Source organism: Aethalodelphis obliquidens, unplaced genomic scaffold (assembly GCF_003676395.1).
Source record: "Aethalodelphis obliquidens isolate GAN/ISIS:26980383/991018 unplaced genomic scaffold, ASM367639v1 scaffold83, whole genome shotgun sequence".
NCBI lineage: Eukaryota > Metazoa > Chordata > Mammalia > Artiodactyla > Delphinidae > Aethalodelphis > Aethalodelphis obliquidens.
This window is the reverse complement of record NW_020838027.1, coordinates 788,360-810,227: the sequence shown is the minus strand read 5'-3', so window position 1 is coordinate 810,227 and position 21,868 is coordinate 788,360. Positions and strand designations below refer to the sequence as shown.

Sequence of the window (21,868 nt, the reverse complement as noted above, 5' to 3'; positions counted from 1 at the left end):
CAGAGCGGCTGGGCCCGTGAGCCATGGCCGCTGAGCCTGCGCGTCCGGAGCCTGTGCTCCGCAGCGGGAGAGGCCGCGGCAGTGAGAGGCCCGCGTACCGCAAAAAAAAAAAAAAAAAGTAAACATCTTGGCTCTGTCCCCTTAACCTTTCTTCCCGTGACCGTCCCCGCGAGAACCCACAGCCTGTTCCCAGGAGCTAATGGCGGTGTCCTTGGGTGTCCGTCATTCGTTCCTTCAGCCTTTATTTTGTGCCCCGCATCGCCCTGACCATCAGGGAGCTGCCCTTCCAGTGAGAGGGACGGGGTAGCACACGGGGTGGGGCGCGAGATGCAGAGGCTGCCAGAAGCTCGCCCGGGGCCGTGCAGTCCGCAGAAGGGGTGCCTGGCCCAGGGGGAAGCTTCTGGAGGAGGACGTGTCTGAGCCGAAGGAGCAGCTCGTTTCCCGGGCTGAGGGCTGCAGGCGAGCGGGGCAGGGCCGTAACCGAGCCTGCCACGGAAGGCGGGGCAGTGGGCGCAGCCTGGGGAGGCATCGGGGCCAGGCTGGGTGCAGCGGGGGCTCCTTCACCAGGATGAGCTGCTGCCATCAGGAGGCTGAGGGCCAAACACACCCAGTCATCTTCGGAAAGAGACCAGATAGAAGTGAGGGTCGTGGCGCCTGACGGCATCAGCATGGCGTGAGCCCAGCGTGGCCTCGGTCAGTGGGAGACCTACGGCCGAGGGTTCTTTCGGGGCCGCAGGCTGGGCCCCTGGGCTGCAGCGCCCGAGCTCGGGAAGCACAGGGAGCCCCCAGCCCTGTGCACGCTGGGGTCCCCACCCTGGGATTCAGGGTTCTCTTTGCCTGTACCTGAGTCCTGAACTGGAGCTCCAGGCTCCTGCACGGAGGAGAGGATTCTGAAGTTCGGTGGGAAATCAGATACCAGGGTGTGCGCACGCGCGTGTGTGAAAGAGCTTATCAATGAAGGAATGAATAAATTTGTTGACTCAGAATTCCTGGCGGTCGAGTCACACGTTGCTATAGGTCAAGAAGTTCCTCGTGGCAGAGGCCTTTCTCGTGGTGAGGTTGTGGCTGGTAGCAGCAGGCCTTCGAGGCCCAGGCCCCGGACGGTGCTTAGCTCACAGCCAGCCCGCTGGTAGCAGAGGACCAGGTGCGGGAGTGCTATAGACTGGCATCAGTGTCCCCCCAGATCCTGAGGTTGACACCTAATCCCCTGTGTGATGGTGTTGGGGAGGACCTCTGGGAGGAGGTGAGGGCGTGGGTGGGGCCTCGTGGATGGGACGAGTGCCCTTCTGGGAGACCCCACAGGGCCTCCTCGACCTTCTGCCGTGCGAGGACACAGCGAGATGGCCGTCTGTGAAGCAGGAATCTGCTGGCACCTTGACCTTGGACGTCCAGTCTCCAGCACCGTGAGGGGTGTTTCTGTCGTTGATGAACTGCGCAGTCTGCAGTGTTCGTTACAGCAGCCCGAGCGGACAAGGACGGGGACAGAGGAGCTGAGCCTTCCCATCCACCAGCCTCTGAGGCACCATCCCTCTGATGATGCAGGTGGGTGTCATTGGGTCCAGACTCCCACAGGCTTTCTGAGACATTCCCCCTGCTTCCAGTCAGCGCGTGTTCAGCATGCAGAGTGTGGATTCCACAGCCGGAGCCGGGGCTCTGCCGTGTGGCAGGATGGCCAGCCCACGTGGTTCTGGTCCCAGGAGCACGCTCTCCATGTGGATCGCCTTCCCCACAGACCTCAGATTCTTGTTTTGCTGGCCTTTGAGGCCAGATGTCCCCAGTTGGCATTGTCCACTCTGTTCCCTTTGTCAGCAGGACTCCTGCCTTTTTTCCTAACAGCTTTACTGAGATAGGATTCACAGCTCATACAACTCACCATGGACCCTGTACAGTTCAAGGCTTTAGGGGCTCAGAGTTCAGCAACCTTCCGCATAATCAGTTTTGGAACGTTTTTCTTATGCCCTCAGAGAAACCCAGCCCCTAATCATCACCCCAACCCCCAACCTCCCGTCGCTAGGCAAGCACTAATTTCCCTTCCGTGGTGTGCCTGTGTGGACGTGGCGGGTGTGAACGGAGCTGTGAAGTTCCCCAGGTGCTCAACCTTGTTCTGCCCACTCTCCCTCCCCCTCCCCCAGAGCCCCCAGTCTCACACTGGTCTCAGCTGGCCGCAAGTGCTGGCGATTCCATCAGCCTGAATGTGGTGTCAGCCATTTGCCAACACCAAGAACATCAAGTGTGAATAAGGCCAGGCCTCTCTTCTCCTGCTGCTCTGAACCTCGGCTAATAAAATCCTGCCTCACCCAGAGAGGTCCTCCGAGAGCCCACGTCCTGCGGTCTGTGACCACTACCCCTGGACTCCTCTCTTGGACAGAGTGACAGAAGGGACTCGAGGAGGCAGGAGGACCCCCGGCCACGTGACCCTCGTGGATGTCCACGGCTTTTCCTGTAGGAAGACGAGGAATGATTGCGTGGGGCTATGGACCTTGCGGGATTCGTTGCTCCTGAACCAGCTTCTCTTTTCTGCTCAGGAAGGTCCTCAGGTTTCGGAGGGGGTTTTGTTCATCCCTTAAACATCCACTCGGCAGGTTGAGCCGGGCCTCTGAACGCCAGCTGTGATGGGTTTTACTGATTGCCTGCTTACCTTTGAATCGGAAAGAAGGGGGAGTATGATGCTCACAGGACGATGGCGGTTTCCATCCTACAGCCTTTGCCCTCCGCGGGGGGCAGTCTCCCCTCCCAGGTAAACGACGGAGGGGCCTCCTGCGAAGACCTGCCCGGTGAGGGCCCAAGTGTCAGAGGAACGGGGAAGGAAGGGAGAAGCCTAGTCCAATGCCCCCACACCCAGGCACCCTTTCCTGGGGCGAGTCACCTTCGGTTGTTCACGCCTAAGTGTGACGCAGTGTCCTGGCTCCTTCCCTTCCTGAGAAGAGCGTCTGCCTGCGGCCTGACTGGGGGCCTGCGGGACTCAAAGGGTGTGGGTCCAGCCCCTGCTTTTTAGCCAGAGCCGCACAACGGAAGGGAGGCCACATCCGAAGGCTGCCCGCGGCCGACGGACGCGGTTCAGACCCGGATTCCCTTCCTGGCTCAGTGCAGCCTCCAGCAAGTGGCTCTGTCCTTCTGGGCTCGGGGGTGGAGGGGAGGCCCCCCCAGAGGGGCTGCGAGGACCCGGAGGGGCCGGCCATCGGAGCGCGGGGCCCCGAGTCCCCCGACCCCAGGCCGGCTGCAGGGCCAGACTCACCCGACACGACCTCCCCTCTTGAGCAGGTGAGGGGCAGCTCAGCCACGAGAAACGTAGTCAAGGTGGTCACCTTACCGTCCATCCGCATTTAGGGAGAAATGAAGACACGGTCTTTGCTGTTCTGAAACTATTGTATATGTAAGTTTTGTCCCCGTTATGATTGTGAATGTCTTGACGGAAAGGACCGTTTTTGCACATATCGCCCCATTACCGCAGCCTGTGAGGGAGGGGACGTCGCTGCTGTCTTATAAGTGAGGGAAGGCCCTGGAGGCCAGGTGGTGCTAGCGCCCAGCTGGGGGGGGCAGGCAGGGCAAGTGAGGCGGGCCCTTGGCCTCACCTGAATAGCCCCTGAATAGCACCAGATGTTTCTGTGCTAAAGAACAACGACCGTAGTCTTTTTTTTTTAATTTATTTTTGGCTGCGTTGGGCCTTCGTTGTTGCGGCGAGCGGGGGCTTCTCTTGTTGCGGAGCACGGGCTCTAGAGCGCAGGCTCAGTAGTTGTGGCACGCGAGCTCAGTTGCCTCATGGCATGCGGGATCTTCCCGGACCAGGGCTCGAACCCATGTCCCCTGCACTGGCAGGCGGATTCTTAACCACTGCACCACCAGGGAAGTCCGACTGTAGTCTTATTTCTATGCAGACCCCATGTTCTCCTAGACGCCCCAGACTCGGTTGAGTTGAAAACAAAACAAGCATGGCCTGTTCTCCTTTGTGATGGCATTTCTGCTTCTGGCTGGGGAGAGAAGGGCAGAGCATTGAAAGTCATTTCTCAGCCCTTCTCCCACTAACGAGTTATTCTCAGAAAGAAGGAGTGAGAGCCCAGGAGCTGAGGAATCACCCTCGGGCTGAGAGCCCAGGGGACTCGGCTGTGCTGAGGAAGCCTGGCTGGGCCACACCAGGCCGGCCGGGTCAAGAGCCCGCCAGCCGCCTGGAAGGAAGTAGCCAAGGTGCACCCATAACGTTAACACAGACCCGCAAGATGATGACAGATGCCACGGTGACATTTAAGAGTTTAGTAAGGAAACCAGGACAGGAAAGATCTGAAAAGAAACTACACAGGAAGCTTGTCACAAGTCTCAAGTTTTTTATTTTCAGAACAGAAGCTGGTTTTATTTTTAAAAAGAGAAGGAGAAAAGAACGTGATAAATGCCAGCGAGGTACCACTTCCGTCCTCCAGGCTCTGACTGCCAGCTCGCTCTCTTCCACGAAAACTCATGGGCTCGGAGCCGTCCTTAGAGAAGGTCTGGCCCAAGCCCTTTCCAAAAAGATAAGGAGTCCAAGGCTCAGGGGAGGATGGCCTGACCTGCCCAACGTTAGAGGCGGGCAGCCCGGGACCCATGCCCAGCTTCTTCTCCGTGACCGGCACGGTGGGCGCGGGCGCGGGCCCGGGGATGCTAGACACACCACAGCATCTCTGGTTGGACCCCGCGCTACAGGTGTTCCCAGAAAACAAGAAAAATGAAACTTTCGGGGCATTTCTTTTTGTGAATGAGGCAAGGGAAGTAAGTAAAAGGACTCAAGAAAAACACACCAGAAGGAAGGGGCTGACGCCCTGAGCACAAGTGCTGGCAGCAAGTGGCGGGAGGAGGACGCCTGTCCCGCGGTGAGTGCGCCTGGCAGCCGGACCGGAACAGGCCTGGCCTCTGCCAGACCAGCCGGGTGCCGGGAAGCGCAGCCCACCGGAACCCACCGCAGCCTCCCACCAGAATACCGGGCACCCTGGAGGTGTCGCAGCAGTGGTCACTCAGCAGGAGACGGCCGTCCAAACAGGAGAAGGGGGTGGGGCAGGGGGCCGGCCTGGGGCCATGGCTCGGACACAAAGTCCTTCTCAGTCGCTGAGATTAGGTAGCAGAGAAACAGCAAAGCTGGAGAGAGGGTGTGGGAACAGAGGGAGCAGTTCCTGGGCCCCCCAGAATCTGGGCCCCAGAACTTTGACCACATGGAATTCAAAGGGCAAGAAGGGGGGTCCTGGGGAGGAGAGAAGGCAGGAAAAGAACAATTAGTTGCAAAATCCAACCAGCTGATCCTGGACCTGGTGGGCAAGGGGCTGGGAGCAGGGACATCGAGTGCAAACATGTTCCTCCCTCCCCGCCCCCTCACCCGTGAGAGCAGGGAGGCTCAGGCCATCAGCCCCGTCTGTGTGTCTGTCTTCTGTCAACAGCCCCCAAGAAATTGAGAGAGAAGAGCCCCAAGTGCCAAACGGAGGCCCAGAAAGCGGAAGTCACGTGTCACTGAAGCTAGTGGGTGACAGTCAAAGCCACAACCCATGACCTCTGACCCTCTGGCCAGAGTTTATTACACCACACGGAGCTCCCCAGGCACAGGGAGGGAGGGAAACAGATTCCTACAACCTCCCCCAGCCCCCTCCTCCCGCAGGGTGGAGGGGAGTAGGTACCCCTGGCCTGGCTCTCAACTCTTCCTGCACTCTGACCTCCCCCCAAAATACTCATCCTGCCTCAAAGATGCCGAGAGGTCCCACATCGAGCCTGTACGTGGGCAGCCCCTGGACGTGACCTGTCACTAGGGAGGGAGGCTGGGCCAGGTGGGGCGTAGCCACCCTACTCCACGCAGCCTGCTTTTCCCTAGAGGCTCCCGTGACCAGAGCAGAGGACAACGGTCACCACCGCCCTTTCTCATGTATACCATGCTTCCTAAAGGAAGGACAGGTGGGGAGGTGGATTTCCTACTCCTGTGGGCCCATGGGAGGCCCAGCTCACATGGTTTTCTATCCAGAAACCCCACCAAAGCCGTTCTGAGCCAAGATGACCCAGCCAGCGACCAGCTGCAGGAAGGACAGGAGCTACGGGCACATTTGGAGGGAGAGAGGGAGGGCGGCCAATGGCTGACCCTCCGCAGACCCTGTAATAACACTGGCACCGAACCCCAGCTGGATCCAGTGGCCACGTTGAATGCAACATCTGAGTATTTGTCCTTAGTTTTTGCAAGCAGCATCAGTGTGTGATGCGACACAAGTGGAAAGCGGAGGTAGTAACACCCAAGAAAAGGTGTAGTTTGGTCCTTGGAGTATGGACCCTCCCCTCCCCCCAGCTGAGAGGAAAGGAGTGGCATCGAGGAAGGTCCTGGGTGAGCGTCTCCCTCAGAGGAGGGCCACTGGGCAGCCCCCAGGAGCCCAACTCTGTCTGGGAGTTCATGGCCACAGATCCAGGTAGGAATGAGGAGTGTGTGGTGGGGAGCACCGGGCCACCCCAGATCTCCTACTGATTGTGAGGGGCACAGGTTGGACACAAGGAAACAACACACGCGTGAATGCGCACGCATGTGCGCGCGCGCACACACACACACACACACACACACACACACAGACTTTGCATCTACCATCTGGAAGAAATGCAATGGACACATCAGGGGAGCATGGGATTCTGGGTCATTTCAAGGTGTGGGTCAAGGACCACTAACCACAGCCTAAAAGAAGCTGGCACGTCCAAGCAAGGTGGGTGGCCGAAGGCCCTGGGCCCCCCTTTCCTCCATTCTGCCCTGCAAGGGAGAGGAATCAGAGGAGGTGGGAGAAGCAAGAAGCAGAGGTGCCCCGCCCCTGGAGAGAAGGATTGGGGAAGGGCGTCGAGAGGAGAAGAGAGCCGGCGACCCTCCTCCCTCTCCTTAGCGGCTGGCTCCTTCCAAGCAGTCTTGACCCAAGGGGTTCAGAGGGGCGCGCTGGCTCTCAGCCCTGTTTACAGTTACCTCCCCCAAACAGAGGCTGATCCAGTCTGGGTGAGGGAAGGTCGCAGGACAGGGAGCGGGGTCTCCCAACTCCAGAGCAAGCCCCCAGACCCCTCAGTTTTGGGACGCCACAGCCAGGGTGTTGACGTAGCCGTGGGCGCCCCCCTCGTCCTCCGAGATGCAGTGGCCCAGCTGGGGGGCTCCCGGCACCAAAGGGGCGGAGGGCGGAGCGCCGTAGCCTGCCCGAGCCCGACTCGGGAACGCCGGGGTCTCCCTGTCCCAGCAGCCCTCCAGGGCCTCCAGGCCGCGGCAGCCGAGGAAGAAGAGGTTCTTGAGCATGAAGACGGAGAGCGGTTGCTGGTAGCTCACGGCCAGCAGGCAGCGCAGCGCCAGCAAGGGTACGTCCACGAGGCAGCCGCCCAGCAGGCGCAGCAGGCGGCTGCAGCCTCCCGGCCGCGAGGCCCGGCCCCGGGGCGAGGCGGCAGCGGCGTGGAGCTCGTGGAGCCAGAGCACCGGCGAGGCGAGCGCGAGGAAGTAGGCGGCGAGAAGCAGGTAGCGCAGGTGCGCGGGCAGCGGCGCGCGGCCGTCCAGCATCAGCTCCACCAGGGCGGAGCTGTCCAGCAGGTCCAGGCACGTGCCCAGGAAGCAGCCGGCGGCGCGGTGCCGCTGGGGCTGCAGGAGCAGGGGGCCCGCGGAGCCGGGGGTGGCGCCCGCCTCGCCGATGGCCCGCACCAGGCAGTAGAGCAGCGGCGCCGACAGCGCCAGGGTGAGGCGGAAGCCCGTGGTGCCGAAGGGCGCGCGCAGCTCGATGAGGTCCAGGATGGACGTGCCCAGGATGAGGACCACCTTGGGCGTGAAGGCGATGGAGTAGATGAGCCAGGCCAAGTAGGCGAAGGCGAACTCGCCGGCCGCGCCGGCCGCCCCCGCCGGCCCCAGGCCGCCCGCGCCCCCGCGGCCGCCGCGCGCCTTGGCTCCCGCAGCCCCGGCAGCGGCGGCGGGGGCGGCGGGCAGGTGCAGGGGCGCGGCGTGCGGGTGGTGCGGGTGGTGGGTGTGCGCGGCGCCCCGACGGCCCCGGCTGTTCTTGGCGAAGAAGATGGCCCAGCCCGCCGCGACCACCAGGTCGGTGGCGACCCAGGAGCACCAGTACAGGTCGGTGACAGCGATGAGGTACACGTCCAGCAGGCCGCCCTGCGCCAGCAGCAGCGCCACGGACAGCGCCTGGTAGCCCCAGCGACAGCCCGGGCCGGGGGTGCAGCCGCGGCGCCCACCGCCGCGGCCCGGCCGAGCCCGGCGACCGCAGCAGCAGCAACACAAACGGCAGGAGGGGCCGGGGCTGGCGCCGCCTGCGCCCCCGACGGCCCCGGCGACGGCGCCCGCGCCCAGGTCGGCGGCGGTCATGCTACGCGGGGAGGTGGGCGTGGAGGCGCAGGAGGCGGCGGCGCTCCCCGGGGGCCCGGCGGGCACCAGCGGCCTGCTGATGCTGGCGCTCTCGTCGTCGTCCTCCCGCTCGGCGCCCGCGCTGCTGCTGCTGCTGCTGCTGCCGGTGTCGCCGCCGCTGCCGCCGCTGCTGCTGCCCGAGCCGCTCCGGCCGCGCGGGAACCGGGGCTGCAGCCGGGCGGGGGGCGGGGCCGCGCGGGGGGCGCCGGGCGCGGGGCGCATTGTCCTCGGCTCCCTCCCGCCTACCCGGCCGGAGCCGCGCACCGGAGCCGAGCCCCGTGGCCGGGCGCGCGCGGGCTGCTGCCGACGCGCGGTGACGGCGGCGGTGACGGCGCGCGGGGCGGCCCAGCCGAGAGCTGGGGGCGGGGCGGGGAAACCGGGATTGGATTCGGGGCCGGGAGGCGGGAAAGCCCGGCCGCCGTGTCGGCGGGAGGAAGGGGAGGGGTGCCGGGGCACGGAGTTGGGGCGGGGAGGACGCAGCGTTGGAATCCGGGGGAAGCGATGGGATCCCGGCGGCCGGATGGGAGGTGGTCGGCGAGGTCCCACCAGCTGAACCCATGGGGCGTTAGGGACCGGGTGGCCTTGGTCTCAGTGTAGACCATGCCTTTGAGCGCCAGGCTGGGACCTCTTTAGGCACCAGGGCAGCTTCAGCCTCTACTTCGTCCGGTGCCCTTTCCGCTGGGCCGTCCTGCATCTCCCTAAGGCCCTTGAAAACCGAAGGAGGAACCAGGCCGCACTGATTACAGAGACCAGGACTGGGAGCCCCAAACATCTGTTTCTACATATCCATGTGCCCTGATCTCGGCTCAGTGACCGGCCCGGGGGGAGGGAGCAATTTCCAGTGAGTGGAGCAGCTCTCTAATATAAATGCTGGGGAAGAAAGGAGCAGTAAAAGGACGGTGCGGCGCGTGTGGCCCCAGCCAAGGTTTTCAGTATTCTCTGACGGTCTTAAAGCGGGAATGGGAAACAGTAGGCAGAGGCAGCTGGCAGAGGAAGTTAAGCACCTAGAGGCGCCTCCGTGGAAAATAGGCCCGAAGCTGCGATGGTGAATGTGCTACAGACGGGCCGTGGACGGGAGCACAGCAGCCCTGCAGCCACAAGTGCAGAGCTCTGTACGAACAATCCACGGCAGATGTGGGCTTAGCACCCGCAGCCCACCCCGGGCACACGCCGGCTCCGTGTCCAGTCGTCGTGCAGCCCAGCAGGTGTGGGGAGCAGCTGAGCTCCGGGGTGTGGTCTCAGCTCTGCCATGTGGCCTGCGTGATCTTGCACCGGTTATTTCGCCTCTCTGACCCTAGGATTATCCAACTGTAAAAAGGGACCAACATCTACCTTCCCAGGCTGTTGTATTAAGAGAGGGCACGAGTTCGAAGGGTTTGGCCCAATGCCTGTCCCGGAGTGTGTTAAAGGTAGCTGGTGTGACCATCGCAATTCCATTCAGCTCGTGTCTCAAGCCCCGGGAACATTTACTCACAGCACAGGCTACTCATGACTGTTTTCTGGGCTGGAGCCGGGCTCAGCTCCCCGACAGCTCTGTGCTTTGCAACGCGCCAGGGAGCAGAGCGGCTCTCGCTGGGAGCAGCGGTTCTTGGAGCTGGTCACAGGCTTCACGGTGTGAGAGGTTCAGCCCTGCCCGCTGGCGCCAAGGCCACCCACACGGGGCAAGGGGGAGCGAACAGCGCACGTGGCCCGCATCCAGGAGCGTCACAGCGGGTCCGGCGATGTCAGCACGGAGCCGGTCCAGGTGAAAAAGCGGGCTGGGAGCTGCCAACTGCTAATGGGACAGATTACAGCCTGGCTCCCAGCTCTCCCCCAGGGAGGACACCAGCCAGCCGCTAACCTGAAAGCTGGCCCACAACTCCTGCTCACGTCAACGAAGCAGTAGGAGAAGCGGGAGCAGCTGATGCAGGCTGAGAACTGGGCTGCCGAGGGGACGCTGGCGAATCTGTCCCCACCCCACCCCAGACCTGCTGCCCTGGCCACCCGCCCAGCTCCCTCCTGCCCTTGCCCATCAGGCCAGCCCTCGCCCAGGGTACCTCCTGAGGACGGGTTTCCTCCCTGGGAACTTGGGCTGTACCAGCCGTTTGAAGTTATCCTTGCATTTCTGGGAAATGGGCTTCAGTTGCTCAGAGTAACTTCTGTATGAGACTCTTTAACCCGATTTCTTTCAGGTCTGAGGCTCTGAATAAAAAGACCACAGATAATAAGGGGAAGAAATCAGGGCACACGACAGAGTGTGCTGGTGGTCTGGGTACCAGAGGGACCTCGGCTTTGCACTGGGTTATGTCTAAATCTGTGTACACACGCACACACACAATCACAGAGACCCTTCGCTTCAGCCCGTGATGGGCTTGACAAAGATGTGGCTAGGATGAGAAGAAGGAAGTTAAGACTTTCTCGTATATAAGGTAAGTACAAACATCCCTCAAGGATCTGGAAAAGGGAAAACACAGTCACCGAGCAGCTCCTAAGCCCCCAAGGTCTGTGCTTACAACTTACGTGCGATACCTGGGGACAGAGACAGAAGGAGGGCGCCCTGCTCCCAGCCACACAGCTCCTCACGGGCAGGCCTCTGGCTCCCAGCCCAGTACTCTCACCCACCTACCACGCTCCTTCTCACAAGCCTAGGATGCCATCCTGGGAGTCAGGGAAAAACTAAGCAGTTTTGAATCCAAACGTCATTTCTCTGAGCACCTGTTAAACCTTACCTGTCATTGGGTAAGGCTCGTTTGGAGACCTGACACCCTCATCCTCCTGGGGCAGCGGCAGATGGGCCGGGAGGGAGGAGAGATGCCCCCGTCATCTCAGCAGCCCGGGAAAGCACAGCGGGCAGGACCAGCCCTCCCAGCACTGAACCAAGGCCCAGTCCTCACGGACCCACCGTCTGTTTGTCAGCCTGCCCTCTTCCCTCCACAGCGAGAATGAAGGGCAGGGCCGAAGGGCGCTGTCGACGAGCATGTGGGGCCTCACCGGGGCCCCCCCGTGGAAAGGCCCAGCAGGCCCTCTGGTGCCCAATCTCACAGTCACGGTGCCGACTGCCGGAAGTGGAGGGGAAGCGGGCGGGGGGCTGTGGCTGGAGCAGGACGGGGCTGCGAGCTTCGGCTCACTAGGAACTGAAGCCTCAGAACTCCTTGGAGAGTCTGTGACAATAGCACTCCAGCTGCCCACTGCAGAGCGCCCCTAAGGCCCGGAGCCAGGCTGTGGCTTGGGCCACCCCATGGACGGCCCACAGCGAGGCGCTACCCTCGTGGGCAAAGGAGAAGGTCCGGCATCAGTGCCTGCAAGTGTCACTGGAGCCAGGGCTCCAGAGGCTAAAAACAGCAAGTCCTTTCCTAGGAGTCCAGGCTGGGCAGGGGACAGACACATAAACAAGAAAACACAGTCAAGTATTGTGAGGGTTACGGCCAAATTCTATATGGGGTCTAGAGGAGCAAAGGACATGAGCACTGTTGGGAAAGGAGAGCAGAGGCTGGTTAGCAGCTGGGACGCGGACTCGGGACTGGTGGGCATTTCAGGGAGGAGCAGGACAGACGGAGGACGCACAGCGTGACGTCGCCAGGCAACGCCGAGGAGTTCCGGATGCTCGGCTTCAGTATGAAGTCCAAGGAGAAGGGCATGATGGGTAAACGGAGGGGATAGGCAGGGCCAGGTCACAGAGGACCTCGGGGGCCAGGCTGAGCTTGGGCTACATTCCAGGAGAACAGGGACCTCTTGAAAGCAGACGTGTCACATGGACAGATTTGCGTCATAGAAAAATTACTTTGCAGCAGAACCGATGGGCTGGAGGGGAGAGAAAATGGAAGCAGAGACTGTGTTCCATTCTGGCCATATTGTGAACAAAATGCATAAGACCTCCCAGCTGACCGAAAACACCAGGTAAAACTGAACAGTCTAAGTGCGCAGTTAAGAGAGTGAGGTGAACCCTGGGGGCCGTCCATGAAGAGGGAACTGGAATGGCGAGTGAAGTACCTGATGCTTCAGATGTGTGGTTGGTCTGATACAGCGGGGACCAGCCACAAGCAGCTACCTAAATCTGAATGTATTTAAATAAATATCAACTGGGACTTCCCTGGCCATCCAGTGGTTAGAACTCCGCGCTTCCACTGCAGGGGCCCGGGTTCAGTCCCTGGTCAAGGAACTAAGATCCTGCAGCTGCATGGCGAGGCCAAAGGTAAATAAATGAATTAATAATAATAATAATATAAATAAATAAATATCATTTGAAATAAGTTAAAATTTCAAATTCAGTTCCTCAGTCTCACTCGCCACATTTCCAGTTCTCAGAAGCCCCATGTGACTGGTGGCTACTACCCGGAACAGCAGATACAGAGCAATTGCATCACTGTGGCATGTCCTCTTGGGCAGCACTGGTGGCACGTGGACACCTGGCGTTCAAGCCAAATGAGGCAAGAGCACAGAGCTGAGCTTCCTGCATAAATCCAGGACTCAGCGAAAGGGCGAACAGAAAACTAGATCTCCCACCCAAACAGGAAGGCCACAGGCAAATGAATAAGCATTGACCTAGGCTTGAAGTGGCATAAAAATCTCTCCTGGGGGGCTTCCCTGGTGGCGCAGTGGTGGAGAGTCCGCCTGCTGATTCAGGGGACGCGGGTTCGTGCCCCGGTCCGGGAAGATCCCACATGCCGCTAGGCCTGCGCGTCTGGAGCCTGTGCTCCGCAACGGGAGAGGCCACAGCAGTGAGAAGCCCGCGTACCGCAAAAAAAAAAATCTCTCCTGGGGATTCATAACCATTGGACTATACCACCCATAGATTTGAGATTTGCACAATCTCAAGCGGAGAAAGTAACATAAGTATTGGTTGTAGGCTGGTAATAACCATGGATACCTAGCAAAAGCAAATACAAAACAGTTCTGGGGGGACATACCGTCAAACCAAGCCTTAGAGGATTCCCACGGATAAAGCACCAGTAAAAGTCAGTTCACAATACCAAATTGCAAAACACACAAGGAAATAACCCATCATGAATGAAAGCCAGTGTATGAAACATATAGCAAGATTAGACCCCCCAGGAACTTCAGATGATGATGGCTATAATACCAATAGGTTTAAAATGATTAAGAGCATAAAAAAGCATAAAATACTATGAAAAAGAATAGTGGAGAAAAAAGAAGGAATAAGGCGGGGAGAAGTGCATCCGAGAATCACAGTGTGTGGATCTCTGTGAATTTTCTCCGCAGTGAAATAATCATAACTGGTGGAAATTATAAAAAACAACCATTTACACAACGTTGTACTTCAACTATACTTCAATAAAAAATAAATTTTAAAAACATTTAAAATTTCTTTTGTTTTTAATTTGGCCGTGCCACGCTGCCTGCAGGATCTTAGTTCCCCGACCAGGGATGGAGCCCGGGCCCCCGGCATTGGAAGTGTGGAGTCCTAACCACTGGACCACCAGGGAATTCCCCCATTTAAAATTTCTGAAAATTGTCTTAGGGCACACAGCAAACGGAAAAATGTTTATTCAAGAAATCTGCTAAATCTCTTTAAGAACAGTGAGAGTCTGTGGCATTGAAGCCACAACCTGTCCCGTCCCCTCCCCCAGCTCAGTGTGGCAGAAACTCACCTCCAGGTGAGCGTGGCCAAGAAGGGGCCCCTCCTCCCCATCTGCGAGTGTAGGACAATAGTTTCTCTCCGGAGGGGCTGGTCACTGCACTTCTCATCTCCCCTCTCTCTGCCCCGCGGCTGCATGTGCAGAAACTCTGTTCCACAAAAGCACAGCTGAGAGGCCTGTGGCTCCCCACCTCCACCCAGTCCCCACCTGTAGACTGGAAGCTCTAATCCAGGGGTGGCAGGCCTTGCTTACCTTAACCCAATCTCCTGCCCCAGCTCACCTGTAGGGTAGAGGTTCTGTGCAGGGAGAGGCAAACTGAGAAGACAAGGGGCTACTACCCCCTCCTCCCATCCCCTTCCAACTCATGGAAAAGATGTATCACTCTAAGAGAAGCAGGTTGCTGTACCCAGGTCCAGAGTGTTGGCATGGAGTTTTGCCTTGGGTGTAGAAACAGAGGGTTCGGTAGCTCAGGCTAAGGGAACTGGCTCACTTGGAACAGAGTGCAGGGAAGTTCAAGCCTAAGGGCACTATTGAAAAGAAGGAAGACCTTGGTGGTGAGTCACTTAAAGGAGGCTGGTCATTCCCTGATGGAACAAGTGAAACAAACCAGCCCGGAGTTTAACAGAGAGACAGCTGAAAAGAACCCGGCTGGGGTCAGAGCAAGCCTCAAAGACTGGTCTTAAGAACTACCCCTGCAAAGGGGCCCAACTTCATCAGATCAGATGTGGAGCAGTTTATGTCCCGGGACATTGTCAAAAATAACAGAGCAATCAGGTAGCAATTAGTGGAGCTTAACGGTTCAGTGTGATACCAATAGAGGCAAAGCTGCCGAAGGTTAACAAAGAGATTGGGGAGGTAGATAGCTAGTGGGAAGCAGCCGCATAGCACAGGGAGATCAGCTCGGTGCTTTGTGACCGCCTGGAGGGGTGGGATAGGGACGGTGGGAGGGAGGGAGATGCAAGAGGGAAGAGATACGGGAACATATGTATATGTATAACTGATTCACTTTGTTATAAAGCAGAAACTAACACACCATTGTAAAGCAATTATATTCCAATAAAGATGTTAAAAGAAAGAAAGAAAAAGAGTGATTATGACAAAAAAAAAAAAAAGAGAGATTGGGGAAAAGACAGTCAATGAGAACCCAGCTAACACTGTGGCCATCCCAGGGGGCAGGGAGATTTGCGTACACGTCAGAGGCTTCGCACTACAGGAGAAACAGACCTCGCTGAATTCATCTACCCATATCACTAAATAACAAAAAATCAAGTACCAATAACAAAAAATCCTGGCGGGGGGATGGGGGAGGTAAGGGATCACAGTTTCCAGAGTCGCTACAATATATTATCTTAAATGTCCAGTTTTCAACAAAAAATTATGAGATGTAAAGAAATAGGAAGTGTGACCCATACACAGGAAAGAAATACAAACAGTAGAAGCTGCTTTCGAGGGGCCCGGATATTGCATTCACCAGACAAGGACTCCAAAGCAGCTATTATAATATATTCAGGGAACTAAAGGAAACCATGTTTAAAGAATTAAAGGAAAGTATGATGACAATGCCTTATCAAATAGAGAATGTCTATAAAGAGATAGAAATTATAATAATCAAAAGAAAGAACCAAATGGAAATGTTGGAGTTGAAAAGTACCTTAGCTAAAATATAAAACTAATGAGGGACTCAACTGTACATTTGAGCTGGCAGAAGAATTAGCCAACTTAAAGATACATTGACAGAAATTAAACACTCGGAAGAACAAAGAAAAAAGAATTAAGAAAAAAAGGAACAGAACCTCAGAGAGAGATGGGATACAACTGACTTCATCAACATACATACGTGGGAGCATCTGAAGGACAGGAGAGAAAAAAGGGAGCAGAAAAAAGATATTCAGGGAAAAACTGCTGAAAGCTTCCCAAATTTGATGAAAACCATTAATCTACACATCCAAGAAACTCAAAAACTCTGAGCAGGATAAGTGCAGAGACCCATAGCCAGACACATCACAATCAAAATGTTAAAAGATAAAGACAGGGACTTCCCTGGTGGTCCAGTGGTAAAGAATCTGCCTTACAATGCAGGGGACGCGGGTTCGATCCCTGGTCGGGGAACTAAGATCCCACGTGTCGCAGGCAAATATAAATAAATAAATAATAAATCTTTAAAAAAAGAAAAAAAAGATAAAGACAAAGAGAAAATCTTGACCAGAGCAAGAGAAAAACCGCATCACAAACAAGGGGATTCCAAGAAGAGTGACAGTAAACTTCTCATCAGAAAGAGTGGAGCCCAGAAGCCAGAGGGATGACATATTAGAAGTCCTGAAAGCAAAGGTGGAAAAATTCTTACGCCCAGCAAAACTATCTTTCAAAACTGAAGGTGAAATTAATACATTTTTTGATAAACAAGAAATGAGAAATGTTGCTGGCACACCTGCCTTATAAAAAATACTATATAGAAGGAAGTTCTTCAGGCTGGAAGCACTAATTCAAATCCACACACACACACACACACACACACACACAAACGAAGATTGCCAGTAAAGGTCATTATATAGGTAATTATAGGAAATAATGTAAATATGTATTTCTTCTCCTTTCTTCTAACTTAGTTAAAAAGCAATACCATCTTTTCATCAAATGGTGCTGGAACAACTGGACAATAACAAGCAAAAAAATGAATCTAGACACAGACGTTACACCCTTCACAAGAATTAACTCAAAAAGGATTCCATACCTAAATGTAAAATGCAAAAGTAAATATAAAAGTCCCAAAAGATAACAAGAGAAATAACCTAGATCTTGGGGTTTGGCGATGACTTTTTACATACAACACCAAAAAGACATGATCTATAAAAGAAAGAATTGGTAAACTAGACTTTATTAAAATTTAAAATGTCTGTTCTGCAAAAGACACTGTCAAGAGAATAAGAAGACAAAGCACAGACTGCAAGAAAATGTGTGCAAAAGACACATCTGATAAAGGGCTGTTATCCAAAATATACACAGGATTCTTAAAACTCAACAGTAAGAAAACAAACAACCCAATACTAAAAATGGGCCGAAGAACCTTAACAGACACCTCACCGAAGAAGATATACAGATGGCAAATAAGCACATGAAAAGATGCTCAACATCACTGGTCAGCAGGGAAATGAAAATTAAAACAACAGTGAGATACCACGGCACACCTATGAGCATGGCCAAACTCCAGAGCCCTGACAACACCAAACGCTGGTGAGGATGCAGAACAGGAACTCTCGTTCGTTGTCAATGGGAATGCAGAATGGTACAGCCACTTTGGAAGATAGTTTGGAGTTTTAACAAAACTAAACATATTGCTTTCCAGCAGTCATGCTCCTTGGTATTTACCCAAAGGGGTTGAAAACTTATGTCCACACAGAAACCTGCACTTGGTATTTATAGCAGCTTTACTCATAATTGCCAAACTTGGAAGCAACCAAGGTGCCTGGCTCAGTAGGTGACATGAGAAATAAACCAGGAACGTTCACACAATGGAATACTATTGAGCACTAAAAAGAGAGCTCTCAAGCCATGAAAAGACATGGGGAAACTTGAATGCCTTTTACTAAACGAGAGAAGCCAATCTGAGAAAGGTTACACACTGTATGATCCCAACTATATGACATTCTGGAAAAGGCAGAACTATGGAGACAGTAAGAAGATCAGTGGTTGCCAGAAGCCAGGAGGGAGGGAGGGATGAATAGGTGAAGCCCAGAGGACTTTGAGGGCAGTGAGAACACCCTGTATGACACTGTAATGGATATATATCAGTACAATTTGTCCAAACCCATACAAGGTACAACACTAAGAGTGAACCTAACGTAAACCATGGACCTCAGGTAATGATGATGTGTTAATGCAGATTCCTTGATTGTAACAAATGTACCATCTGGTGGGGGATGCTGATAGCAGGGTTGGGGGGAGCTATGCATATGGGCCGGGAGTGGGTGGTATGTGGGAAATCTCTGTACCTTCCTCTCAATTTTGCTGTGGACATAAAACTGCTATTTTTAAAATTGTCTTTAAAAAAAAAGCAATCGCATAAAACCATATAATTATAACTGTATTGTTGGAACTTTAATATATAAAAATGTAATATATTTGCCCATGAGAGCACAAAGGAGGTGGGTGGGAGCGAAACTGTAATAAAGCAAAGATCTGCCTCAGATGGTAACTTGAATCCTCAAGATGAAGTGAACCGGAAATGGTAAATGAGTTTAGTGTGACGAACTTTATAAATACGTACTTTCTCTCCCATAGAAGGAGAGTAGACCTCAGCTTCTTTAAGACATAAAATTGTATAAAAGTAATCATTGTAAGACTGTATTATTGGGTTCTGTAACATATATAGATCTAATATGTGCAACAATAATAGTACTAAAAAGGGAAGAGGGCAACAGAAATATATAGAAACATAGTTTCTATATCTCACTGAAACTAAATTGGTATAAATCATAAGCTAAGATGTATATTATTAGCCCTAGAGCAACCGCTAAGAAAATGTTTAAAAAACAGTTTAAAAATCATTAATGGAATTAAATGTTATATTAGAAAAAATCTCTTAATACAAAAAAAATGAAGATTTTTTAAAAAGAACTTCAGATTTCAAATATATAGTCATTGAAAAAAAATAATAGATGGGGACGTCCCTGGTGGTGCAGTGGTTAAGAATCTTCCCTGGTGGTGCAGTGGTTAAGAATCTGCCTACCAATGCAGGGGACACAGGTTCGAGCCCTGGTCCAGAAAGATCCCACATGCCGCAGAGCAACTAAGCAGGGAGCCTGCGCTCTAGAGCCCGCGAGCCACAACTGTTAAGCCCACATGCTGCAACTACTGAAGCCCATGCATCCAGAGCCCGTGCTCTGCAACAAGAGAAGCCACCACAATGAGAAGCCCGCGCACCGCAACAAAGAGTAGCCCCGCTCAACACAACCAGAAAAATACCCGCGCAAAGCAAAAAAGACCCAACGCAGCCATAAATACATAAATAACTAAATAATAGATGGATTAAGCAGCAGATTAGAGGCAACTAAAGAGACTTAGTAAATGTCATAACATATCTGATGACATTCTCTAGAATGCAGTAGAGAGAGCTAGAGGTTGTGACATATAAAAAGAAATCAAAAGACAAGGTGGGTGGATTGGGAAGATTCAAAATATGCCTAATAGAAGTTCCAGAAGGAGAAACTTGAAAGAGTGGGGGAAAGATAAGAAAGAAGTTTGGGCCGAGAATTTTCCAAAGCTGGTGGAAAAACTTCTCCAACCCATAGATTTAAGAATCTCAATGAATCCTAAACAGGATCAATAAAAATAAATATGCTCCCATGTGCTCAGATGTGAAACTGGAGAGCATCTAAAGGAAGAGATCTTAAGAGAAACCAGGCAGTAAATCACAACACAACGGTTAGATTGACAGCAGGCTTCACATTAGAAATAACAGGAGCCAGAATGCAATGGATGGTAAAAAATAAAGCAAAATATATCAGTAATCACAATAAATGTCCTATTAAATAACAGAGATTATTGGATTCGATTTTTTTAATTCCCAGCTATATGGTTTTATATAAGAAATAACTCTAAAACAAAAAGACAGATTGAAAGTGAATGTTGAAGAAAATATGTAGACATATATATTTTTAATGCATTTATATAAATAAACCAGGCAAATGTTAACTAAAAAAACTGGCATGGCTATATTAACTTTAGGAAAAAAATAAACTTTGGGACTTCCCTGGTGGTCCAGTGGTTAAGACTCCGTGCTCCCAATGTAGGGGGCACGGTTTCAATTTCTATTCGGGGAACTAAGATCCTGCATGCCACACAGCGTGGCCAAAAAAGAAAAGAAAAGAAAAAAATAAACTTTATACCCAAGAAAATTATTAGAAATAAAGAATTTCACCATATAGTGATAAAGAAGACAGTATAGCATAGTAGTTAAGGGCACACACGCTAGAGCCAGACTCTCTGAGTTCAAATCCTGACTCCACCACTCAGAAGCTGGGTGACCTTGGTCAAGTTACTTAATTTCTCTGTCCTCAATTTTCTCAGCTGTAAAATGGGGACAATAATAGCACCTACTTCATAGAGTTTTTATGAGGGGTAAGTAAATTAATATATTGAGAGCACTTAGAAAATGCTGGCATGTTGTACTATATAAGTATTTGCTGCTATAAAAGAACCAAGTTCCAGAAAGACAGCAAAATTCTGAACTTGTGTGTACATAATAACATAGCTTAAAATATATATAAAGCAAAATGGATAATATTATAATGAGAAATTGGCAAATACCTAATTACAGTGGGGGATGTAAACACACCTCTCAGTAATTAACAGATCAAACAGATAAAACATTGGTAAATACATATACAAGTTTAAACACAAGGTTGATCTAATGGCTGAATGTAGAACTCTACAAAAAATTAGATACCACACACAGTTCACAAATGTATGTGCAACATTTATAAAACCTGATCATGTACAGACTATATTCTTTGACCTCAAAGCAATTAGATTAGAACACAGCAACAGAAATATCACCAATCACTCCCCAAACAGTTGGAAAATTTTAAACATTATTCCAAATAACTCACACAAAAATTAGAAAATACTTAGAATTAAATGATCATGAAAATATTACTTGACAAAATGAACAAGATACAGCCAAAGCAAAACTTAGAGGAAAATGTATAGCCTTAAAATGTTTGTTACAAATGCAGAAAGGCTACAAATTAATAAGCTAAGCATTCAAATTAATAAACTGAAGAAAGAACAAGTAAATTCAATGAAAACATAAAGAAGGAAATATTAAAGATAAAAACAGAAATAAGGGCTTCCCTGGTGGCGCAGTGGTTGGGAATCCGCCTGCCGGTGCGGGGGACACGGGTTCGAGCCCTGGTCCGGGAAGATCCCACATGCCGTGGAGCAACTGAGCCCGTGCGCCACAACTGCTGAGCCAGCACGCCACAACTACTGAAGCCCGCACACCTAGAGAAGCCACCGCAATGAGAAGCCCGCGTGCAGCAGCAAAGACCCAACGCAGCCAAAAATAAATATAAGTGAAATAAATAAATTTTTAAAAAAAACAGAAATAATAAAAACTGATGTTTAGGGCTTCCCTGGTGGTGCAGTGGTTGAGAGTCCGCCTGCCGATGCAGGGGACGCGGGTTCATGCCCCGGTCCAGGGAGATCCCACATGCTGCGGAGCAGCTTGGCCTGTGAGCCATGGCCGCTGAGCCTGCGTGTCTGGAGCCTGTGCTCTGCAACGGGAGAGGCCACAGCAGTGAGAGGCCCGCATACCGCAAAAATAAAACAAAAAAAACAAAAAAAAACCCTGATGTTTAAATACACAAAGATCTGACATGATTTATTAAGAAAAAAAGGGAGAAAACATAAATAAAAGCAATAATAGGAATGAAAAAGATGTCTAACTACAGAAACAGATTTTTAATGATGAGAATATTATGAACAATATTACACCACTGTATTTGAAAACTTAGAGAAAAATGGAAAATTCCCTAGAAAAACATGACTTTCCTAAACTAAGTAGAAAAGTCTGAATATACATTTAATTATTAGAGAAATTGAATCATTAATTAAGTCTCCCCTCCAAAATTTACCAGGTTCAGATGGTTTTGTGTGTTCTACCAATATTCAAGGCACTGAAAATCCCATTTTAAACAAACTGTTCCAAAAATAGGAAAAGATGAAATGTGTCACCATTTATTTTTTTATTTTTTTTTAATTTTTATTTTTTTGGCTGTGTTGGGTCTTAGTTTCTGTGCGAGGGCTTTCTCTAGTTGCAGCGAGCGAGGGCCACTCTTCATCGCGGTGCGCGGGCCTCTCACTGTCGCGGCCTCTCTTGTGGCGGAGCACAGGCTCCAGATGCGCAGGCTCAGTAGTTGTGGCTCACGGGCCTAGTTGCTCC

The 21,868-nt window shown here is 52.6% G+C and overlaps 1 protein-coding gene across 1 annotated transcript; it reads right to left on the bottom strand.

The window, feature by feature from the left end:
• Positions 1-4,302: 4,302 nt before the first annotated feature.
• Positions 4,303-11,393, bottom strand: TMEM121B (transmembrane protein 121B). Its single transcript, XM_027093268.1, has 2 exons — positions 11,059-11,393; positions 4,303-10,531 (listed from the first exon to the last, which is right to left on the bottom strand). The coding sequence occupies exon 2, from the start codon at positions 8,570-8,572 to the stop codon at positions 7,028-7,030; it is 1,545 nt and encodes a 514-aa protein (XP_026949069.1). The 5' UTR covers positions 8,573-10,531; positions 11,059-11,393; the 3' UTR covers positions 4,303-7,027.
• Between the last annotated feature and the right edge of the window lie 10,475 nt (positions 11,394-21,868).